The sequence below is a fragment of the Camellia sinensis genome, chromosome 12 (assembly GCF_055761805.1).
Source record: "Camellia sinensis isolate YWXY chromosome 12, ASM5576180v1, whole genome shotgun sequence".
Lineage (NCBI taxonomy): Eukaryota > Viridiplantae > Streptophyta > Magnoliopsida > Ericales > Theaceae > Camellia > Camellia sinensis.
The window spans coordinates 111648527-111672771 of record NC_138972.1 but is presented as its reverse complement, the minus strand read 5'-3'; the positions used below and the strand labels follow the sequence as shown (position 1 = coordinate 111672771).

The 24245-nt window shown below is 35.5% G+C and overlaps 1 protein-coding gene across 1 annotated transcript; it reads right to left on the bottom strand.

Moving 5' to 3' along the window:
- Window positions 1-16425: 16425 nt before the first annotated feature.
- Window positions 16426-21363, bottom strand: LOC114290726 (uncharacterized). The gene is made up of 4 exons (XM_028234691.2): window positions 20440-21363; window positions 17872-18079; window positions 17655-17784; window positions 16426-16867 (listed from the first exon to the last, which is right to left on the bottom strand). Exons 1-4 carry the CDS (start codon window positions 21270-21272, stop codon window positions 16602-16604), a joined length of 1437 nt encoding a protein of 478 aa, XP_028090492.2. The 5' UTR covers window positions 21273-21363; the 3' UTR covers window positions 16426-16601.
- Between the last annotated feature and the right edge of the window lie 2882 nt (window positions 21364-24245).

The following is a 24245-nucleotide window of genomic DNA, read 5'->3' as shown; positions in this document are numbered from 1 at the left end:
CGGTTCGACATTCAATTCCCTGCTCCTTCGAGTCTTTCCACACTATCTCATAGTCGCAAAAAGTAGAAGGCAATTCATATATTAATCCCCATGATGTCAAAGATGATATTAAAACAGTCAATCACATGTTAAACACAATTTACACATTCTCAGAGCCCCAATTGCAAAATATAATGGCACTGAGTAGTTATTTACACTAAGCGTATTGCATTCACATACTTTCAGTCAATCAGGGTTTTTAAAAGCTCCTTGGACGTTAATAACATCTACATAATACCAAAGGATGGCATTCTGAACAAAACAAATGAATAATCGTCTCGGAATCAAAGCACACCCGTTCACGACCGTCGGTGGTCGACCCGAGATCGATTAGACAAACCCACCCGTACAAAACCGTTGGTGGCAAAAGAGATATCTCAACAAAGGTGCTACATAGGCTTAGCGTCTCCTAGCATGAAAGGACGTTTCAAGAATGTCATCAAAACAAACACAATACCACTCACATAACCTGATTTCCCAAAATCCGATAACACGGAAGTAGACATATGAAACATATTCTGATTAGTCGAGGATAAATATTCGGTACTGTTTACAATCAAATCAATCTGTTGTCATCGGCTTCCATAACTTCAAATAAGCAAGAATACGACAATACACGAGCATTGTTCCTTAAGACACCCACTCACTGGATTTACACAATTCAGTTCATTTTTAACACATATGCCCTCGGTAGTTGGAGGTTGGTTCTCAATGGTGTTCATGGTTAGATCAATATGTTGATAGCTCACAAAAGGTCTTTCAAATAAGTCAGGTACTCCCAACGGATTCAAGTTTTGGGTCTATCGGTTTTCCCGCCAAGAATAATCTGGTTATTTATTCACGAACAATTCGTAATCTCCTTTTTACAAAATCAAATTAGATAGAGGGTGTTATCGATCAATCCAATCAAAGGTCTTGTCAGATTACATCAAACAAAGGTCTCATCGAATTATGTCCAATGAGGATTCTATCAGGCTAAATCAGACAAGGTTCTATCAGATTAAATCAGATAAAAGTTTTCTCAATGGGGTATTTTTGGTTCTGTAAGGCACACTTCGTTGCTCAGGTATATAGTTGATAGTTTCACAACTGTTCTAAGTTTATCAGTTCCCAAAGTCATATCGGAGTCATTTATCACAACTGTTCATGTCAAAGTATTTCAAATCATGTACAATATGGCATTGTCCACATAAGTTCAGGTATAGTTGCATATGCATGCAGTTATTCAGATCAGGAGGTATGTACCATAATCAATCCAGTAGTTCCCAAACAAGTCTTATATGTAAATATATGGTGCACAATAACACATTAAACAAAGTTCCTTGGTTGCACATAGTATAGGATTTGTTACGCAAGAGTTCCAAATTAGTCACGAATCATAGGTTTACGAGTTAAGCCCAATATAGTCACATAGTTCGGTCAATTTTCTACCAATCCAAGTACATGATCTCGCAATTTATAGAGTTCGTTATTTGGGGTGCTCAACCCAGTCACACAATCACAGAGTTATAATTCTAGTGGTTTAGTCATTGAAGATAGTAGTACAACAATTCACCTTGAGCATAGGTTTAGATGCACATGTGCATGTGCAGAGTTAATCGATATCCCAATACATATTTCACAAATTTCCCAAATGGAGCATATACATTCAATGAATACGGTCTCGACCTTGTGGGTCTAACCAGTCTGGATACACATGCAGTAAATATGAAAGAAGATGCTGATCCAAATCAAATAATATCCAAAGCGAAGATATACACATGTACTAATTCAGAATCAATCAATACATAAGCATTCGTTCATAAATAGTATAGATACCTGGGATAACGTTCGTAGTATTCTGAGCGCTTTCTAGGATGAGTGTGATTACTCTATCCTGATTAGCAATTCCTACCATTGGTACGGATCTAGCTGAGGCAGAAGATTTATTCACGTTCCGTCCAGTTCGGGGACAGTTCCTTACCATATGGTCCATTTTACCACACCTATAACAAGCCCCAGAAATTCGATAGCAAACTCCTCGGTGTTTCTTACACTGGTGGTGGCAAAGGTTCCTGCCGTAGTGGCAACTGACATTGTTGTCTTAAAATCTCTGTCATTTCTTGTACTATTCTTTGCAGTCTATCAAGTCGGGCTGTGGAAGAGTCTGCCAACTCGTATGCCCTTACTTTATCCATGTTTTACACAAATTCTTATTAAGCCTTGCCAAATACCGGGATGCCCAATACAAAAATAAACACAGATACACATGCGTACATTCGCACATAGGCACATTGTTATATTCCCATTTTATGTATCGTCAAGGCACAATTAATCACATACGTAACAGATGATTGCATACTTATCAGATATCACATGCTGAACATTTACTAAGTAGTTATATACTCAAATCATGTTCATATTTCACATAGACACCCATTTGCAGAATCGAATGCACATAAGCAACTTTTCATGACTCAAATGTTCATGTATGCGCATTATAACAAAACAAACTTGTTGTACACATTAGTGTAACAATTCATATCTCATATAATCACATGTTCTCACCATCTGATTAAACTTGCATTATACTTTATACAAAAGATTCACAGGCATGCATATACTAAAGAGTATACGTATTCAAATGTTTTGCAATGCAAGCGAATCACAAACTTATAATACAAAATCGTTCATATCGAACATTTAAGCGTATTCTTGATGCTTTTAAATTCATACTTGTCACATGAATGCATCCTAGATCTTATCTAGACGCTTATTGCTCTTTTGGACAAGTGTGTGAGTTATTAACTCGTGCTCTGATACCACTCTGTCACGATCTGAACCCGCCCCCGTAGGTTAAAAATATAACCGGCCAGTAATCATGAGATTACCTACGGTCTCAAACCAAACCAAACGTATTTTAACAGAGTTAACGGGGGCCAAATAGAAGGAATTTAAAACTTTGTCCATAAAGCTGTGTTTACATGGCACATCATAACAAACCATACATATGTACATTAATAACTCACAACAGAAGTACAGTACCATAAAGTTCTGTACAGACAGAATCATCTAAAACTAAGTCAACCTATGAAAACTATATACAGACATGTTCAAAGGCTTCCCCAACATGACAACATAAAACAAAATGGCAAAAAGGCGAAGACGAGTCTCGTGCGTGAGATGTAAGGGCTGACTCTTCAAAACCTTTATTGTTCCACACATACTTCACTGGGGTTAGGTTTGGACTTCTTTTGGCTCACTTACAAATACATGAATGAGCGTGAGCGATAGCCCAGTGAATAATATCAAATAAAGGAGTTATACAAACGGTACGTAGAACAACATGCTTCAAACGGCCTTGGGCCCAATTCATATTTCTATTTAACAAATATATATACACAATTTAAGTCAAGTGACTGTGGTTCCAAACATACTGGCCTTTGGCCCATTTATCTTCCATTTGTCAAACTGGCCTTTGGCCCATTCAACTTTCATTCATGCCAAACTGGCCTCTAGCCCATTCATTTATGTTAAACTGGCCTCTGCCCCATTTATTCATGTCAACTGGCCTCTGACCCATTTATTCATGTCAAACTGGCCTCTGGCCCATTCATTCATGTCAAACTGGCCTCTGGCCCATTCGTACTTTCATGTCGAAACGGCCTTTGGCCCAATCATTCATGTCAATCGGCCTTTGGCCCAATCATTTATGTCAATCGGCGTTTGGCCCAATCATTTATGTCAATCGGCCTTTGGCCCAATCATTCATGTCAATCGGCCTTTGGCCCAATCATTCATGTCAATCGACTTTCGGCCCAATCATTTATGTCAATCGGCCTTCGACCCAATCATTCACGTCAATCGTTGTCCACCATTCAAATTAATGAACTTACAAAACTTACATACAAGTAAACAATTGGACAACAACATATTTCAAATATCTTGTTAAGATATTACTCACAGTGATCGGCTTGTGGATTTGCCCTGAAGCTTGACCCTACACATTATATAGCACATATGGGTCACAAATGATTCAATCCATTCTTTAATTCACATATTCTTCTTTAGGCTTCATTCTTATCTCTTTAACTTAATCACAATGCTTAATGCATGCCTAAGAGTGCTTGCAAGTGAAAGAGAACGGAAAACGAAACACAGAATACACTTTCAAAATTTCAGAAAATAGGGTCCCCGCTCAAACGTAGGATTACCTGCTTGAGCGGACCCATTAGGTTTGCAAAAGTGCTGGTTGTATCATTTTTACGCTCGAGCGTGAACTCGGACGCTCGAGTGGAAGTTCATCCTACATAGCTCCCTGCTTGAGCGTGAACTTCCCCGCTCGAGTGAACACCATGTCTGCAAAAAGTTTTGGAAGCACGTATTTCCCACTCGAGCGGCAGTTCTCCCGCTCGAGCGAAAATGGAGAAATACAACATATAGCATGAGTACACAAACAACATGGAGCCAATCTTGAAAATTAATTAACGTTCCTTTTGTATAATTCAAACTCATGTCTTCAAACCTCATACAAGCTCCATATCTTTAATTATTCAAACATGCATGCTAATCTTGACTTCATTTCTATTCTAAATAATGCAAATGGTGTTCATTCTCATGGAACACAACAAAAACATGCTTGCATGTATGATTCAATACTCATATTTCCATATTCAACTTAATACATGCTTGATTATGCAAAAATCATGGTGATCCTATACATGCATGTGCACATTAACTTCAAATTCATCAATTATAGCACAACTCTTGTTCTTGATCACCAATTAATCTTTAATTCACAAAATCACTAGTTCAAACTCATGAATTTACTCACCTAGGAACTTTATCTTCCAAGCTTATGCTTAATTCTTGAGTGTAGCTTCAAGATTCCCAAGTTTCTTGACCAAACCTTCAATTTCCTACACTCTCTCTCTCTAACCGACCCTCTCTTCTCTTCTTAGAGTAATTATCGGCTTAAATGAACAAAGAGAGGAATTGAGTGTATAGTGTCCCTCTTTATAAGTCCCATTAGTCACAATTAAATAAGATTAAACAATTGAGCACTACAACACCAATTTAATCTATTTAATTCGTTCCGAAACAGTTTTCAATTAAATTTCACCGTAGGCTCTAAAAATTATGCCAATCACAATGGCGCAGTCAATTTCGGGTTCTGTGACTGATAAGGCCTTCAATTTAATTTCCAAAGCAGATAATCAAACAGATGTTCCTACGGTGAATAGATAGAAATTCAAAACCACACATTTTCACATAATGACACACAAAATCATGTCAAACACATAATCATATTCATGTTAAGGACCAATTAGCATACTACAGAACAGGGTTATCACAGTAGCAAACTTATTAAGAGAGTACATGATTTTGATTGGCAGAAAATGCGCTGACTTCGTCAATCGGTCTACTATAACCCATACTGCATCATTATTTGAAAATGACTGTGGTAGCCTAACCACGAAGTCCATAATAATGTGCTCTCATTTCCATTCAGGAATATGGAGTGGTTGCAACAGTCCTGCAAGTCTCTGATGTTCTGCTTTAACACGCTGACAATACAGACATTTGGAGACATGGCTTACCATGTCTCTTTTCATTCCTATCCACCAGTAATGTTCCATCAAATCCTAGTACATCTTTGTGTTGCCAGGGTGGACTGCAAATCTCGAGCTATGAGCTTCCACCAATATCTTCGTTTTGAGTTCCGAAATGTCGAGTACGTAAATTCGATTTCAAAATTTTAGTATCTTATCGCTTATAGTGAAATCAAGATTAGGCGTACTCCTTTGCTCCTCATACTTTTTTCTTCAAAAGTTTATCTTCACATTGGCGTGCTCTAATTTCTTCAATCAAGGTAGGTTCCACGGTTATGTTGGTGTGACAACCCTCACCTCTGATTAGCATTAATTTGTGTTTAAGCATGATAAGTAATTGATTAAGAGGGAATTCTAATTTGATTTCATGAGTGTATTGTTTTAATTACATTTCTATCTGTTCTGAATGATCTGTTCATGTTTTAATTTTTGAATTGCGAATTGAAAGCCTTATCGGTGACCAATTCAGAAATTGATTAATGTTATATGCTAATTAGGATTTATAGAATTTTACGGTAGGTTTAATTAAAATTTGATTTGGAATGATTAAATTAGAATTATTAATGTTAAATTAATTGAGCCTAGTTATTTACAAGTGTGCCATTGAGTGGATTTATACAATTGTTGGCACACCATTCTTCTTTATTTCATCTTCTTGATAAAACGTGTGAGAGAGAGGGAATTGAAGAGAAATTGAATTCATCTATAGATTGGCTTGACAATTTAGAGGAATCGAAGGAGAATTGCATGTTTAAGCTACCACACTTGGAATTCAAGACTTAAGGTAAGAAATTCATTGTCTTAATTGTGAATTTAAGTTGTTACGTGCATGGTTCATGGAAAAATTGGTGATTAAAGTCAAGAAATAGTCTAAAGAGTTGAATTGAGAAACAATGTTTGCATGCATGTCCATATAATTGAATCTTGAGATCATTTTCATGTGAATTTCCACATGCATGTCCATATTATGGTTATACTCTAGAAATTCACCATGTTTTTGAGTTCAATCTTGCATTTGATCATGCTTTGGAGCATTAGAGTTTTTAAGAACTCATGCATGTTATGTTCTTGCATTGTTCTTCATGTTTACATTTAAATTTGTGTTCAATTGTCACACCTTTGGGCATGATTTTATGAAATGATCTTTAAAACATGTTGTATTATGAGTTTCTAAGTGTTTTCCAGAAAATTAGCCCAGAAAAATCGAGTTTGGAGCTTTAAAGGTTGAGTTTTGTGTTTGAGAATCAATTTGGAAATTCCAGATTTTTGATCCACGCTCGAGCGGAGGACTTCACACTCGAACGTACACTCTGAGTACATGCATTCCGCTCGAGCTTCGAAATTCACGCTCGAGCGTGAAATGCATATGCCCAGAAGTTCATGTGTTTTGCAGTCTGCTCGAACGGGGTTATCCGCGCTGGAGCGAGGGTTTGAGTCTCACGCTCGAGCATGGGTCGAGCGTCCATCGAGCGTGAAAAACGTGCAACCAGTGCTTTTCAAGAGTTTGCAGTCCGTTCGAGCGAGGAAAGTCACGCTCGAGCAGAGCTTCATTGTCTGCATGTCTGCTTGAGCGAGAAAAGCCACGCTCGAACGGGACCCCTGTTTTCAGCAAGTTTTGAAAAATGTTGTTAAGTACATTTTTGCATCATCATTCCATCCTAGGCATCCTAGGCCATGTTTAAGGCATCTTAATGAGGATAATGTTATAGAATCACACCAAGTCAAGATAGGGGCTAAGTTATTAATCCCGAATGTGTAATTTAGTGTGTGTTCGTTCTGCAACTGTGTAGGGTTGGCACCCGAGGACGCTGATTAGCCTGCCTATAGCCCAGTAATCTATGAGTAACAATGTTGTAAAGATATGTTCAATTATAATTATTTTCTGAACGATCGACTGTACTGTTTTCTGAAGTGACATTGTTTACTGAATGAATGTTTGTCCTATTTTATGAACTGTACTCGTGGCATCCATAGCAACTTACTGTTACTGTTACTGCTACTGTACTGTTACTAATACTGCTGTTGTTACAGAGATCTTTATTAGTTCCAATGTTGGAACCAATACTGTTTACTGTTTCGATGGCCATTAATTGACTGTTCGGTCTATTAAGGCATACTATACTGTTCTGCTATTAGATGTACCACGTATGATCGCTATGATTTCTGAATGACTGATATGGCATGAAATATGAGCCACTGATTGAATAACTGATCTACTGATGTAAATGACTATTTGAATTATTGAAAGGACATTCATTCTTGACCCCTTTACCCATTTGTTATTCACTGGACTTTAGCTCACTGTTTATATATGTATGTAGGTGGCCAGGCACCGGACCAAAGCTAGGAGCGTCGAGTTAAGCTCATGCTTTGTCCATCCAACCGTTGTGCCTCACTTCGAGGTTCCAAGTCTGCTCAAGCCAAGGCTGTTTTTGGGGTGTTTCAGATTCACCCTTTTGTCTCTGTTTTGTATCGACTGTTTTAGACTTAACTGTACAGTTATGGTGAGGGGATTAGGTCCCTAACCTGGATGTTATGTATATATGTTTATGGTTATGAATGTGGTTTTGTCCATAAAAGTCTTTTTCATTTCAGGTTTCTACAACTCATTGGACATCTTTTATTTACTGTTTGGCTTCCGCCAGCCCCTTACTCTGTATTACTGTCTTTACTGTTAAGTACGCCTTTGGTAATCACGGATTACAGGCCGGTTACGATACTAAACCCATAGGGGCGGGTTTGGGTCGTGACAGTTAGCGAGCAGTCCATTGATCTTGCAGGAAACGAGAGTACATGCCAAACCTTTGGTTGTCTTTCGGCTTAGTGCGTCTGCCACCACGTTAGCTTTGCTTGGATGGTGATGGATCTCTACATCATAGTCCTTCATAAATTCTAGCTACCATCGTTGCCTCATATTCAGTTCCTTCTGTATGAACAGATATTTAAGACTCTTGTGATCAGTGTAAATTTCACAAGTTACACCGTAGAGATAATGACGCCAGATCTTGAGGGCAAAGATCACCGCAGCCAATTCCAGATCATGAGTTAGGTAGTTCTTCTCGTGAGTCTTTAGTTGTCGCGAGGCATAAGCAATGACTTTTCCGTTTTGCATAAGAACGCAACTCAACCCATTATATGAGGCATCGCTATAAATTACGAACCCATCTGCTCCTGTAGGGAGTGCTAGTATAGGAGCTGACACAAGTCGACTTTTTTATTCTTGAAAGCAACACTCATGTTTGTCAGTCCATTCAAAAGGTGTGTTTTTCTGAGTTAGCTGGGTCAAGGGTGATGCTATCTTTGAGAAATCTTGCACGAAACGTCGATAATAGCCAGCTAGACCCAAGAAACTTCGAATTTGTGACACATTAGTAGGTTGTGGCCAATCTACGATTCCTGCAACTTTTTGGGGGTCAATCGAGATGCTATCCTTGTTAATGACGTAGCCGAGAAAGTGTACACTAGTGATCCAAAATTCGCATTTTTTCAATTTGGCATAAAGTTTGTGATTATGTAGTATTTGTAGAACCGTTCACAAGTGCTGCTCATGGTTTTCCGGTGACTTGGAGTATATGAGAATATCGTCAATGAAGACGATGACGAGCTCATCAAGATAGGGTTTGAACACTCGATTCATGAGGTCCATGACGGCTGCTGGGGCATTTGTGACGCCAAATGGCATGACGAGAAACTCATAGTGCCCGTAACGGTCCTGAAGGCAGTCTTTTCGATGCTTTCTGTTTTGAATTTTAGTTGATAGTAGCCAGAACGCAAGTCGATTTTCGAGAATACTTAGGCGTCTTGAAGTTGATCAAACAAGTCATTGATTCGCGGCAGAGGGTACCGATTTTTAATGGTGACCTTGTTCAACTCTCGGTAATCGATGCATAACCTCATCGTGCCATCCTTTTTCTTTACGAATAGTACTGGGGCTCCCTTGTCCAGGAGTTCCTGAAATTGAGTCTTCAATTCTTTCAATTCCGTCATTGACATTCGGTAAGGGGCTTTTGATACTGGTTGGGTACCAGGTTGTGTTTCAATGGTGAATTCGATTTCCGGATCGACCGGGATACTAAGTAGATCTTCAAGAAAGACATCCGGGAATTCTCGAACCACAGGTATTACGTCAACGGTGGGGGTCTCTTTTTTTGTATCGATCACATAACAGATATAACTACAATAACCCTTTCTTAGAAGTCGTTGGGCTATCATGGAGGATATAATACATGGAGGGTTGGAAACTCCAGCCCTATTAAAGACAAGCTCGGGTTGGTTTGGTAACTTGAGGGAGACCTTTTTGGTTTTATAATCAATAAAGGCGTGGTTGGCAACCAGCCAATCCATCCCTAAGGTTACATCAAACTTCCCAATGCGGAGGGGAATCAAGTCTACGTATAAGGTTTTGCATTTTAAGGATATAGTACATGATCTGTACACCTAAGTACTATAAGCAGAATTACCAGAAGGAAAAAACACAAACAATATATATCCTAAGGGTTAGGGTGTTAATACCAACTTAGCAGCAAAATATGGTGCAACAAAAGAATGAGTTGACCCAGAGTCAATGAGGACATGAGCTAAATGACCATAGACAGAAAGTATACCTGACACAACGTTTTCGGTAACTTTTGGTTTTTTAGGTACTAAGGCAAAAACCATTCCATGGCGTTTTTGGCCCTTCCTCTCTCCTCCAGGTCCTGCTGGTTTTCTGACTAGGCCAGAGGGGTTGGCTATAGGATTGGTCAGCTTTGGACAATCCCTCAGCAAATAGCTAACTTAACCGCATTTAAAGCATGCTTCCGTGTCTCGATGACATTGTCCCCAATGAGCCCTTCCACAAGTAGGGCAAGTTGGAATGGTGCTACCTTTGGGATTAGTAAAACCTTGATTACCTAAGTTGGTTGTGCCCGTATTCACTCTTTTGGGAGGCGCAACACCGGATTTTCTGTTGTTTCTTTCCTAGAATCACTTCTTTTGGCTTGGTTCTCCAAAACGCGAGGCTTTAATCCAATTTTTCTGCAATGTACGCTTGGTCTACCCTTTCCGCATAGGTTGGCAGTTCAAAACCTCAAGCCTATCTTTGATTTCAGTGTTCAATCCTGCTTCGAATTTTCTTACTTTTCGAGCTTCGGTGGGGATGACATATGTCGCGAACTGAGCGAGTTGTGTAAACTTGCTCTCGTATTCGGCCACCGTCATGGTTCCTTGCTTTAAATGTATGAATTTCGATGCCTTTTGTTCCCGCAGTGAATCTGGGAAATCTTGCCCAAGTCGCAATTTCTTCTTTCTCCAGAGTGAGAAGCCACCATTCATGTGCATTATCTTTGAAAATAAAAGTGGAGAAAATTACCTTATGTCTTTCGGTGCAGGGTAAAGTGCAAAATTTTTTTTCCATGCCTGTAACCCAAGTGTCCGCTACCATTGGGTCTGGACCGCAGATAAATGTGGTGGGTTTTAGATCCTGGAGTTGTTTTATAGTAACTGGCTCTTCTCGCCGTTCTGGCATTCCATTGTAGATGTTAGCCTACAAGGCTTGCAAAAAGTTAGTAACTGCTCTTTTTATGATTCTTTCCATCGATTCAGTGCCACTGACTGATGACTCGCTTCCGTTACCATTATTGGTCATTCTACAAAGTAATACATGAGGCATTACATCCACAACGCAGCATATATAGCGCAATATATATATATATACATATATAATACTAACTTTACTATTTTTTTTTACAATTAATATTACATCCTTGTTCAAAAGTCAAAATATATTAGTGTCTCATCCCTATGGTACAAGAAAACAAAAGAACAAAAAAAAAAGGGGGATTAGAACATATCATGGTTAGCGAGCAAAAAAGGTTTTCTTCTACCAAATCTAAAGTGGTGGGTCAAACGGGTCAAACAATCACAGGAAGTAGTGTTGCATAAGAAGCTCAAATTCTCATCATAACTGGACCACACCAAAACACATCCACCCTGCCTGGACTGTGAAAATGGGGACGGATTGTATGTATCTCAAAAACGTTGTATCAACAATCTAGCCGAGTGTCTCGATATACGACAAGTCATTACTAAAGTCAACATTTTGAATATTAATAATCTCCAGCGGGTTAGGGACACTAGTGAAGATATAGTCATCGAGGTACACATTTCCCTTTCTTACCACAAAATCTGGGAGCAAAGGGCCAACGATGCAGTGCGGGCGGCCATAACCTGGAACAAGGCCGAGGACACGTGTGGGTCTAAGAAATCGTCCGCGCGTATAAGCACAGCTCTACCTCTATAGTAAGTATGGTACATCAATAGGATCAGTCTGTATATAGATTGACCGGCCCATCAATTGGGTAAGGTCGGGGTGTAGTCTCCTAACTATATCCTTTGAGTTTCCCCATCCTTCCGGTGAGGCGGAGGCAGGGTGTTCTGCCAAAATATCCTCCAAATGAACGGCCCCAAGTTCTTCCCAAAATGCCTCATCAAGGTTAATCTCGGACATTCCTACATCACCAGAATAAACGTGAGATTTTACAGAAAAAAGACTAATGTCACACGTAAATATTTATTTATCTTTTTAAAACCACTGCTCTGATACCACCTTTGTTACGACCCAACCCCAAGGGCTTAGGGCTGGAATCACAACTTACTAATTAATTCTAATATTAATAAATTAAGTAGTGCAGGCGGAGGCAAAATGGAAGTAAGAAAAAAATTAAACGCAAAAGTTAATTCCATTCTACTATTTTGATAAAAGAAAATACATCTATAGGGTTTTTATTTTATTTTTTTTATTATGCAGTGATCGGTCCTCAGTTAAAAAAAAATAAAAGAAAGAAAAGAAAAAAAAAAAATGAATCAGCATCAATTCTTGTTTAGGTTCCACTACATGAGGTTACAAGTCTTCTTTACATCTCGTCACCTGAAAGGGTAACAGCTATAAGCACACAGCAGAGTAAGAAATATTATACTGAGAGTGTAGGGAATACAAAATAACCATGAATAGTTAGTTAGACTAAAATATTTACATAACTCAATTTGAATAAACAAATTATTCAAAGTGGTAGAAACTAAAATACTGAAATTATGCAAATAAATAACCATAACCACGGTACATAACATAACAGGAGTGACAGTCAGAATAGAGGTCAATAGATCCAGGACAAACAGAAGACCACAGAGTGGCCAAACAGAGGCCAATGATTATTTAAGTCCGCTAATACGTGAGACTCCCGTGGTGGTACTTACAAAAGATAATTGTTTATAAGGTCATAGTCAAATACTTTCTAAAATTTAAACAAACATATCCATGGTTTCATTTTAAACAAATAAAGTTCAGAAATTAATCCACGTAATTGAAATATTAATATAATTTTATAAAACATAACTTGTATAAAGTAAATTATGGTAAGCCAAAACATACGTAAAATATATTATGATGACTTAAAATATAATATAACTCATCTTAATATTGAGTCTTACTATTTCTCTCATATTTTTGTTGTATTCTCTCGTTTTCTTTTCTTTTCTTTTTTTTTTTTTTTTTTTTTTTCATTCGATCCCTTACTATTTCACAGCCCCCTCTCTCCCTTATATACATGTTCCTTAGTGTTGACTCTTTCCGTCATGATGACCCCATGGTTGATGACTCACTTCCCCCGGCTCAATTCTATCTCTCTAGGACAATTGCAAATCTTCTCTCATTAATGGTTGATTTACTTAATCCCTAGGGAAATCTCATACATCATATATTTGATAAAGGCAAATTAATTTATGTATAGCCTTTTTTTATTTTATTTTGCCTTAACTTTACATTGACTCTAATTAATAAAATAAATTATACTTTATAGCATACTATCATAATATTAATTATTTTGTTTTACTATTACATATTATTCTTATTCTTATTCCAGATATTTATTTTATTATTATTGTTATTATTATTTATTTTTAAATAATATATTATCACATATAATTATAATTATATATAACTATAAATATTTATGTGGTATTTAATTAAACATTCAGGATGTCACACTTTTATACTTACAAAATTAAACCACTCCTACCCCTATATGATATGGAGTGGGGGCAGATTACTAGAAACCTAACTCATAACCATCGCTACCCATAGATATAATATAGGTTGGGGTTGGGTCAACATGAGCCATATGTTTTTCATCATAAAAGTATAATGATCATTGAAATTTCGACAAAAGTGGAAAAAATATAATAGCTTAAGGTCTAAAATAGAAATTTTTTTCTTTAAGGATCAAGATGTTAAAGAATTATATTGTAAAGAGTGAAAGCGTAAGTTATTATTTTTAGTTGCCAGGTCAATCTTAAACTCAAAAAGGTTTAAGCTTCTTTCAAATTGATAATTTAATTGGTCTTGAATTCATTCTGGAAATTAGCAGCATTGACAAGCTCAAGATTGCCTCAGAGGTGGGGCTTGGAAATAACGCACGCCGTTGTTGAGTTCAAGAATAGCACAAAGGATATCGATGGTGTATCATGTGTTTCGTCGAGTTTCGTCACAATCTAGTTGTTTGTAAATATTGTTTGTAAGATTGGGACCGAGACCAACACGAAACAAAACAAAATAGAACGGAACAACGTTGGGGTTGGGTGCGACGTGTAGCCGATACAGTAGTTGATTGTTCATTCCACACAAGTAAAAACTAATTTAGGATCACCAGCACCTTGCTGGATAGTGATGGTCAATATAAATTCACCCTCTATCTGATTTTGGGGGCAAACACTCTTAACATAAATCAATTTAAATAATAATAAAAAAATCACATAATTCTTGTTACACCCAATCTCATCTATTTCTTTCATTTTCTTTCCAAAACCAGCCAGAATACAAAAGAGTGTGCGTACAAGACTTACCAAATGAAGCAAATTTAATCCTATGCCCTTTTCCCTACATTAATGAGATTCATATATAAAATAATTATTCAATATTTTTTTTATATTTTTATTATCAGCAAATGGATTATCTATATCAACAATAGTCCCGTTTGGTAGAGCTGTAGTAAAGTGATTATAAATTATAGCTTAACAGATTATAACTTACAGCTGTAAGTATAAACTGGTAACCTGTTTGGTGTAGCTGTGAGATTATAGATTTAAGTTGCAGAATAGTATTTGGTAAATAAGCTGTAAAATAGCTTTTTCTGTATAATTGACTTTTTTGCCCTTATATGATATAAAAATGATAATTTTGTCATTTTTTTTTCAATTTTAATTTTAAAAATTATTTCATTAATAAAAGTTAATATAATTAGTATTAATTAATATCAACTAATATAAAAAAATTGATACACTTGATAAAAATGTAACGGTAGTAATATTGTAATAATTTTTTTCCATTATAAATTAATTAGTACCAATTAATTGCTTAATCAGTATCAATTAATACTAAAATTATTAATTAGTATCAATTAATATTAATAATTAATTTTTATTAGTATCAAATAATATTAATAATCAACAATTGTTATTAATTAGTATCAATTAATAATTAATTCATTACAAAAATATACAATATTAAATCTTTTTGACACTTGATTATGTTTTTATTAAATTTTTTTATTACAATTAATAATATAACAATTGTTATTTATCATCAATTTATCAATTTATATTAATGTATCAATTTTGTCCAATTTATTATTATTATTATTATTATTATTATTATTATTATTATTATTATTATTATTATTATTATTCATTTTAATTATTTTTAGTAATATCTCATTTTTTCTTTATAGTAATGTATCATTATTAATGTATCATTATCAATTTTTCCATTAATTAATATTATCAATTAATATAAATTACATATATTCATCAATATTAATTTTTTTCATCAATTATTACATAAATTACATATATTAATATTATCAATTATTATTAATTTTTCCATCAATTACATATATTCATCAATATTCTTATTAATAGTATCAATTAATATAATTTTTTTTCATTTTTTCATTTTAAATTAATTAGTCTCAATTAATTAGCATCAATTATTTATTTTTATTCATTAATTATTTTGTTTTTTTTTTATTAAAAAAACACTGAAAAACCTAAAAAAAAAATAAAAATAAAGAAAACCCTAGCTCCGGCGGGATGAACCGACTATAGGGTTTCATTCAGATCGCGATGGCAGATGGTGCAGATCAACTGGCGCTAGGGCAGATGGTACAGATCAACCGGCGCAGATGGCAGATCGCGAAAAGGGAGACGGGTTCGCGAATGGGGAGAGACGGTGCAGATCAACCGGCGCTAAGGCAGATGGTGCAGATCAACCGACGCAGATGGCAGATCGCGATGGTGCAGATCGCGATCGTAAAGAGGGAGACGGGTTCGCGAAGGGGAAGAGAGAGAGAGGGGGGAGAGAGAGAGAGAGAGAGAGAGAGAGAGGGAGCTCGGTCGCCGGAAATACATGCTCGCCGGAAATCGCCTAGCTCGCCTGAAATCGCCTCTCTCGTTTGTGTGAGAGAAGAAGAATGAGTGAGAAATGGTTTATATAGTGGCATTTTCGTTATTACTTAAGTTTTGGAGGGGCATTTAAGTCATTTTGTCCCTTCCCAAACAGCTGCGCACATAAGTCGTTTTTTTAAGCACCTCGCGAGCAACTTTAACTTTTAAGCCGAATTTGGCTTAAATTAAGCCATAATCTATGTCCATAAGTTGTACCAAACACACCATAACAGCTTAATTTAAGCCAAAAGTTGATTTAAGTTGAAATTAAGTTCTGCCAAACACCCACAATGTCATTAGGTTAGTGATCCTATGAACATTTAAGGACAAAAGATCATTGACCATGTTATCGAGCAAAATAATTTTTACACAGCGAGAGAAAGAGAGACATGAGAAAGGATATTGACATTTAGGAACAAAAGATCCTTAGTCGTGCACCAAACAACACTGAATAGTTTTTAAAGAGAGAAGAAAGAGACCGATCTATCTTTCTATCTATCTCTCTCCATATGTTTTCCATATACCCTTTGAAGAAGAGTTGGTTATCTTTACAATTCTCTGTTTAGGTTGTCTTCTCTTCCTATTGCCATGTTGTTGAGCATTGCTCTCTCCTTTTAACACGTCAACTTTCACTATGTGATGATCTGAAGTCCCCTTGGATGAAAACACAGAGTATGAGCCTGGAACAAACTTGTACGATGAGTTTGATGATGCCAATATATAATCCACTCGAGTCCCATATTTGCAAGTCCCTTGTACACCTATATTATAATGAAAAAAATATTTGAAATTTTCGATACAATATGATTTGGATACAAAATTAGTGGATTAGAACTAACTACTCCTCAACATGAATTCAAAAGTGACAAGTCATGATAATATGGAAAATAAATAGATCGAGTTAATGTCATATTGGCATAATAAAAAATTGACACGTATAACTTATTATGAAAAAGTGGCTAAGTGTTTTATGAATTAAAATTTTAAGAGAACCTAATATGATTATGCTTAAATTGTTGAGTTTAGTATATATTTTTTAAATCTCTGGAGATGTAACTAATAAATAAATAAATAATAGGGTTTGGTTTTTTGAAATTAAAAATTAGAATTGTGTTGAAATTAAACATTTTAGAGCATAATTTCATAAAGTATAAATCAATTTCATAAAAATTTAAATTGTGGGGCAAAAAAAAATAATGCCTCTAATATTTTTACAAAAAAAAAAATTAAATAAATAGAGTTAGTGATAAAAAAAATCTGACACAAACTTGAGATGAAACATCGACAATGCTACGTAGCTCAAATTTTGTGGCTCAAAAGTGGCGAAAATGGCCAAAACGACGTCGTTTTGAGTACAGAACAACATAAAAATGGCCAAAATGACGTCGTTTTGACCATTTGAGCCACAAAATTTGAGTTACGAAACATTTTTCATAAAACATTACCTAAATGATCAACATGATTCTCACCTTTAAAATCAAGACATGTTCAAGAAAAGATACTTTGATTCATTATGCAAAATATTAGTTGGGAGAAATGGTTTCATACTTTGGCCTTTGGCAATCATGACAACTGGTTCGCATTCCCCAGCAAAGTCCTTAGCATCTGTATACTGTTTACTCTTCAAAAATCTCATCACCTCAACTTTTGGTGTTGGCTTTCCCATTTCTTCATAATACTGTAACATATTTGTCATTTTCCAAAGTAAGTTAATTATCAACTAAGTTCTATTATGTGAAATATTGAAAATGTATAATTCAACAACCTTTACAATGTCTGTCCATCTTTCTGGTGAGTAATCTGTTTCATCAAGAGAATTGAGTCCTCCGGCTAAAATATTTGGCCCGTCATGAGATTGGATTATTGCATTTATCTGCTTCATTCGCCAGTTTTCGTCTAGATGGTCAAGGTAGGTACAGTGAAAGTTCACTTCACCTGCCCAGGGAACATCTACCGTCACCTTCAAAACATTCCTGTATCCAATATTGAAGCAGTAATAAGTACATGATACAAACACACTGACACAATAATTTTTGAAAAGTACTGGACAGATATGTAGTGCTATATGTAAATTATATTATTCATTTATTATATGAATATATTATTTAAATATAATATAAACAATACTAATTCTTAAAGTTTAAAAGATGATGCATTTCTTTTTGATCTGCGAAAGTTAGTTGTTAGATTAACACCTATAAAAAATGCCTTTCCACCCTTTGCAAAGCACTAAGTGCTTGCCCTTTTAATTTAACTCTATTAATAAGGAGAGTTGAGCACATAACTCTCCTTAGAGACTAAGCCTTTAAAAACCAATTAGATTAGCCTAGTTGGTTTTAAAAGATGTTGCATTAATAGTATAAATTTCTATTTTTTTTATTGAATATAAAGAATAAAATCAAATGAGAAGAAAAAGAAAAAGAAAAAGGAAAAAAAAAATCTCAAATCGTATCGTTTTCCAATCACTATAAAAGAAAAAGCCACAACTTCTTTCTAGTCTAATTTGGATTGGAGGGGGTACTGTTGGGTCTCTGTGGGTCCACCATAGAGCCCACTTCGGTAATCTGAATCATTTAATGTGTAGGGTCCATCAAGTATTTCATCACTGTAAAAAATTATGTTGATCGGATATCGATAATCACTTAATTAGATCACATTTATATTAACAGTAAGTATGATTTTAAAATAAATTGTTTATACAAATGTGACATGATCAAGTGACTATTGATATTTGATTAACGTGATTTTTTTTAATGATAAAATACTCAATAAATTGTACACATAAAATGGTTCAAATTATCGATGTGGACTCACTGCTGGGCACATTGAGGTCCAAGATCACCTCCCAGTTGGGATAAACAATTAGAGAGAAGCCTCTCTCAAAAGGGCAAAAAACAAAGAAAAAAAAGATGAATCTCCCTAAAAGGAGTAGAAGCCAACATTTGAAAAGATGACAGAAAACAAATTCTTTTTCATAAATAATTAATAACATAGAGTTATCCACATTCTACTATCTTTACAAAAGTTATTAAATTACTCATCAGTACAGAAAGTGCAGATATAATTGTCTAAAGAATGGTGGAACTTGAATTCTCCATCTTGGCATACAGCTGTTTATTAGAAAGTAGTTCACAACCCCACATCTACACTTTGGTATGAGGAAGTATCAGAGCTTTTTTTTGGCACGAAAGCACAGCCAGGCTGTAGAAGTCAACCCTGACATTTGGATTGTAAAAGATATATATTTGGGTGGGAATAATTCCAGTGCTCGACAAGGACATGTGGGTGTTTCTATTCCCACACTAATGCGGCTGTGGATGTAACGGGTTCTCTTTGTTTGAGAAAGCGAGATCCATCCAAACATGTTTTCCTCTATCGCCTCATTTTATTCCGTCTCTGTTCTGATTATATTTACAACAATAATTGATGACTCAAAAACATCATAGTTGGAATGGCTCGAAATACTTAAAACGATTATAAAATAATGTCGTTTTGACACATTCGAATCATTTAAACTACAAAAATTCAGACCACCAAATATTTTCCTTATATTTATATATATAGTATGTAATTTAATTTATTTTTAAATATAATTAGATAAATATTACAATAATACACTTAGTATTTATTTTCACTCTTCATTTTCCATTTATATTCATTCTCTCACGATTTATAAATCATAATCTATAATATAACATATCATCTCTTAATTTTCTTAAAAACGGCTTTCTAAGAAATGAAATTGAACAATTCCTCAATTTGAATAATTGGTAATTTCCTAAAACTTCACACTTACAACCACATGATATGTTAAAAATATTAAAATATTAAAATATCAAAATTATCGTACATAGAGTTTCCTAAACACAAAAAGTGATGGGCTTTTGTAATTTATTTCTTATTTTAATTTAATTTTTATATCTCTAATTGCATTAATTTTATTAGTACAATTTGATTAGAAAAAAAATCGAGAGCAAAATAGTCAATTGAAACGGGAAATGGACTCTTTCAAATTAAATGTCAATCACTTTGAGATTGAAAAGAGCGAGAGAAATTATATTATTCCTTACATTTCAGTCTAATTTCTAAAAAACATGTTATTAATTGGACTTAATTAACAAATTATGAAAAATTCTAAGGATAAAATTCATGGAATTAAAACTACAAATACCAATTTGGCACAAGAAATAAATAGACTAGGAGTGTAATTTGTATTTCACAAAGAGATGAAATGAACAGAGTATTAAATTTTTATGAATTTTCCCAGGAAAATAATCAGAACAAGTGAGAAAAACAGGGGATTGAGGAAGATGGCAAGAACCAGAGCAAGAACCTGAAATCAGAGTCATCGAAAATCTTCTGAACATTCCATCGCTTAATCGGCCATTTCGACAACACGGCGTTGCCATACTCTGGAGCCCAACTCTCAGCAAACACATAATTCATCCCCAAAGCCTCAGCCAAATCAGCCAAAGGCTTCATACCTTTCTCTTCCTCCGCTTTCACATCTTGCAATCCCAATATATCAGCATCAACTTCTCTCAACACTTCAACAATCGTTTTATTACTCGAATACCTCTGTGATCTCACACTACTTTTCCCCTTCATATTTATATTTGTGTTTTTGCTCGAAGAAGCTTCGTTTTCTTCATTTCCAAAGCTTAATTGCGCGCTTCGCATCAATGATATTTCGTTATCAGGTAAATTGATCGAAACCCGTAACTTTGATTTTGCAAATTTTTGTTGCTTAGAGAGATTTTCAGAATCATTCATGGAATTGGGAAACAGGGGAGCTTGCTTCAGTATGCTCTTTAGCCGATCATTCGTTGATTTTATTCTGGAATTGTAATCGATTGATTGGTTGGAATTGGGTTGATCTTCATTTGAGCTCTCAGTCTTTGGAATTGCAGGTGCCATGCAAAACAGGGCAGCATTGAATGTGGCTATGCGAATCGGCTTTTCTTGGGGTTTTTCGGTGTTTGATTGAGTGTTTGGATGAACAGTTGCTGACCCATTTGGGATGGTGTCTTGGTTTGAATTGGGATGAGATTTGGAGTTTGATTTTCCCAACTTTTGGATGATGATTTTGGGTTTTTGACGGGGGTGAATCGGCCACCGGAGTTTAGAACAGAGTCGCTTGAGGTTTCTGTTGAGGATTTTGAGCATTGCAGAGAAATGGGTGTTTGTTAATTCTGTCAATTGCGTGAGAAGATGTGTGAAGAAGAATTGGGTTTGCTGTTGGCAACACTTTCTCTCTGCCTCTGGGCTTGGCTTGGTAGGAAAACATAAAAAAAGCATTTCGAGGGTAAAACTGGCATTTTAGTTATTTTTATTTTTATTTTTATTTTTAATTGTGATATGAAATGGGAAGAAATCTTCTCGCAAATGGGTTGGTGACACTTGGTAGGCAATTAGGGGATGAATGTGGTTGTGGCAAAAAGGTCTCACTCACTTCTTTATGAAAAATGTTTGGGGGCCCTAATTCTGTGGCTCAAATGTGGCTCAAATGGCCAAAACGACGTCGTTTTGGCCATTTTGATGTTGTTTTGTACTCAAAACGACGTCGTTTTAGCCATTTGAGCCACATTTGAGCCACAGAATTTGGGCCCTCTACCATTGCTCCTTATTTATTTATGGAAAATGATTGGTGGCTACAATACTCGCGGCTCAAATGATTCAAATTGATCAAAATGACGTTGTTTTGTGTTGTTTTGTGTCCAAAACGACGTCGTTTTGGTCAATTCGAGCCATTCGAGCCAGAGAAATTCGGGCCCTCTATCATTGCTGTTTATTTATTTATTTTTTCCTTTTATTTAAATAATAGGATATAAGTAAATTAATAAATTAAATTACAATAAAAATATTACAATTTTTTATTAATTTGAATCTTAAATATTCGATATTCTTACTGTTTTAAGAGACAGTTATATAAATCATTAGACTAACTGTCCAAATAATGAAGGCTCACATTATTAAAAATAAATAAATAATAATTTCACAAAATTAAAATATAAAAAATATATTAAAAACTGTCAATTCATCTTGAGTATTATATAGACATGCATAAAATAAATTAAAACTACAAAATATAATTTTTATGTTTTTACATGCAGGACGGTTGTATCCAAAAAAAATAGAATGAATTGATATATTGTAAATTTTATATATAAAATAAATTTGAATCATAAATTAAATTTTTAGATAAAATTATGAATAGAAAATTTACTGTTTTAAAATTTTTAAAAAATACAATTTTAAAGATGAGAGAGGAACCCACAAGAATAATGGTGGGGACGGGTGTTTTATTGGACAGTAGATTGTTTTAGAAAAATAATTAAAAGTGATTTTTTTAAAAAAATATATAAAAAATGTGAAAGATAATATGATTTAAAATTAAAAAATGACTTTTAACTAGCTTTTCAAAATATTTCAAAATATCTTTTAAAAAAATCCTCACAAAATGCCCAACAACCCCTCCATGAATATGCAACTATTATCCTTAGGGATAGCAATTTGAAACCGACCCGACGGGGATAATCAATCCCGACCCCGATTTGGGCTGTTTTTCCTCGAAAAATACTCCCGACGGGGAGAAGACGCTATCTGAAAATTAATCCCCGATCTGTTTCGGGCCGGGGACGGTGATCAGTGTTTAAGCCCCGGCCCGGCCCGATCCCCAGCCCTGGCCCCTTCCTCGAATTTTCCCTAAGTAAAATTACTTTTATACCCCTTATATATATATATAAAAAATAAACCAAACCGTATATTATATTTATAATAAACCAATTCTGAGTCATGTGTTGCTCTCACACTCACTCTCTAACTCTGATCTGATACATCTCTTTCTCTCTCACTCTCACTCTCACTCTCACTCTCCTCTCAACTCTCTCTCATTCTCTCGTTCTTCTCTCTGGCCCCGACCCCCCCTCTCTCTCACCGACAGCGACATCACCACCACCGCTGGCCCCGATCTCTCCCCCCCTCTCTCACCGACGGCGACATCACCACCATCGCCGCACAAGGTCTGTCTCCACCATCGAACGTACCGCTACAGTCAGCCACTCTCGATCTCGCGCCACCACTACCGAACCTACTGCCACAGCCAGCCACTATTAGATCTGTGTGTGTGTGTATGTGTGTGTGTGTGTGTGTGTGTGTGTGTGTGATCTAATGATCTGTGTGTGTGCATGAATCACAGATCTGATCTAATCTGATCTGTGTGTGCCACCACCACCGAACCTACGTAGCGTGATCTGATCTGATCTGTGATTATTATTATTATTATTTTAAATTTAAATATGTAAATTTAGATCTGTAAAAAAAAATTTAAAATTTAAATCTGCAAATTTAAATTTAGATCTGATTTGTTGTTTTTGTGTTGAAGCTCGGGGAGTTTTCGGGATCGAGGAAACCCGATCCCCGTTAGGGGACAGGGACGGGGGGTGATGGGTTCCCCCGCCGAGGATCGGGGGCAGGGACGGGGATTTTTCAGCCTTTGGGGATCGGGGACGGGGAGTGTAGTCCCCGGCCCTGCCCCGCCCCGTTGCCATTCCTAATTATCCTTGCTCGGAACGCCACGTCACCAAAACCTGGCGTACAAAACTCCAATGCGAGGTTGAAGGCTCAAATAATTTGCAAGTTTTGTTTTGTTTTTTTTTGTTTTTTTTTTGGATGAATTACACTTACGCCCTTGAAATTTTGATTTAATACATGTCACTCCTGACGTTTGAGAAATTACATTAACCCCCTATCATTATAATTATTTAAACGGAATGAAAATATCGAACTCATACTCTCTCTTTTCTTACTTTGCTTTACTTTCTTTGGTTTTTTTTTTTTTCCTTTGTTTTACACATTTTTTTAAATGTAATTTTTTCTATTTTTCTACTAAGAGTTATTGTCTTTTATATAAGCAGGAGATTTGTGAAATAAAGCTATTAACCACAGTGGGGGGAATGTAATTTTTAGAACGTCAAGGGATATGATGTAATTGGATCAAATCTTAGAAGGTGTCAGTATAATTTACTTTTTTTAAAATTAAGGTAAAAAATATATTTTGAAATAAATAAAAAGTTAAATTTTTTTTTGAAAATAGTTCAATATAGTTTAAAATTGATAAAAAAAAAAAAGACAAGTCCA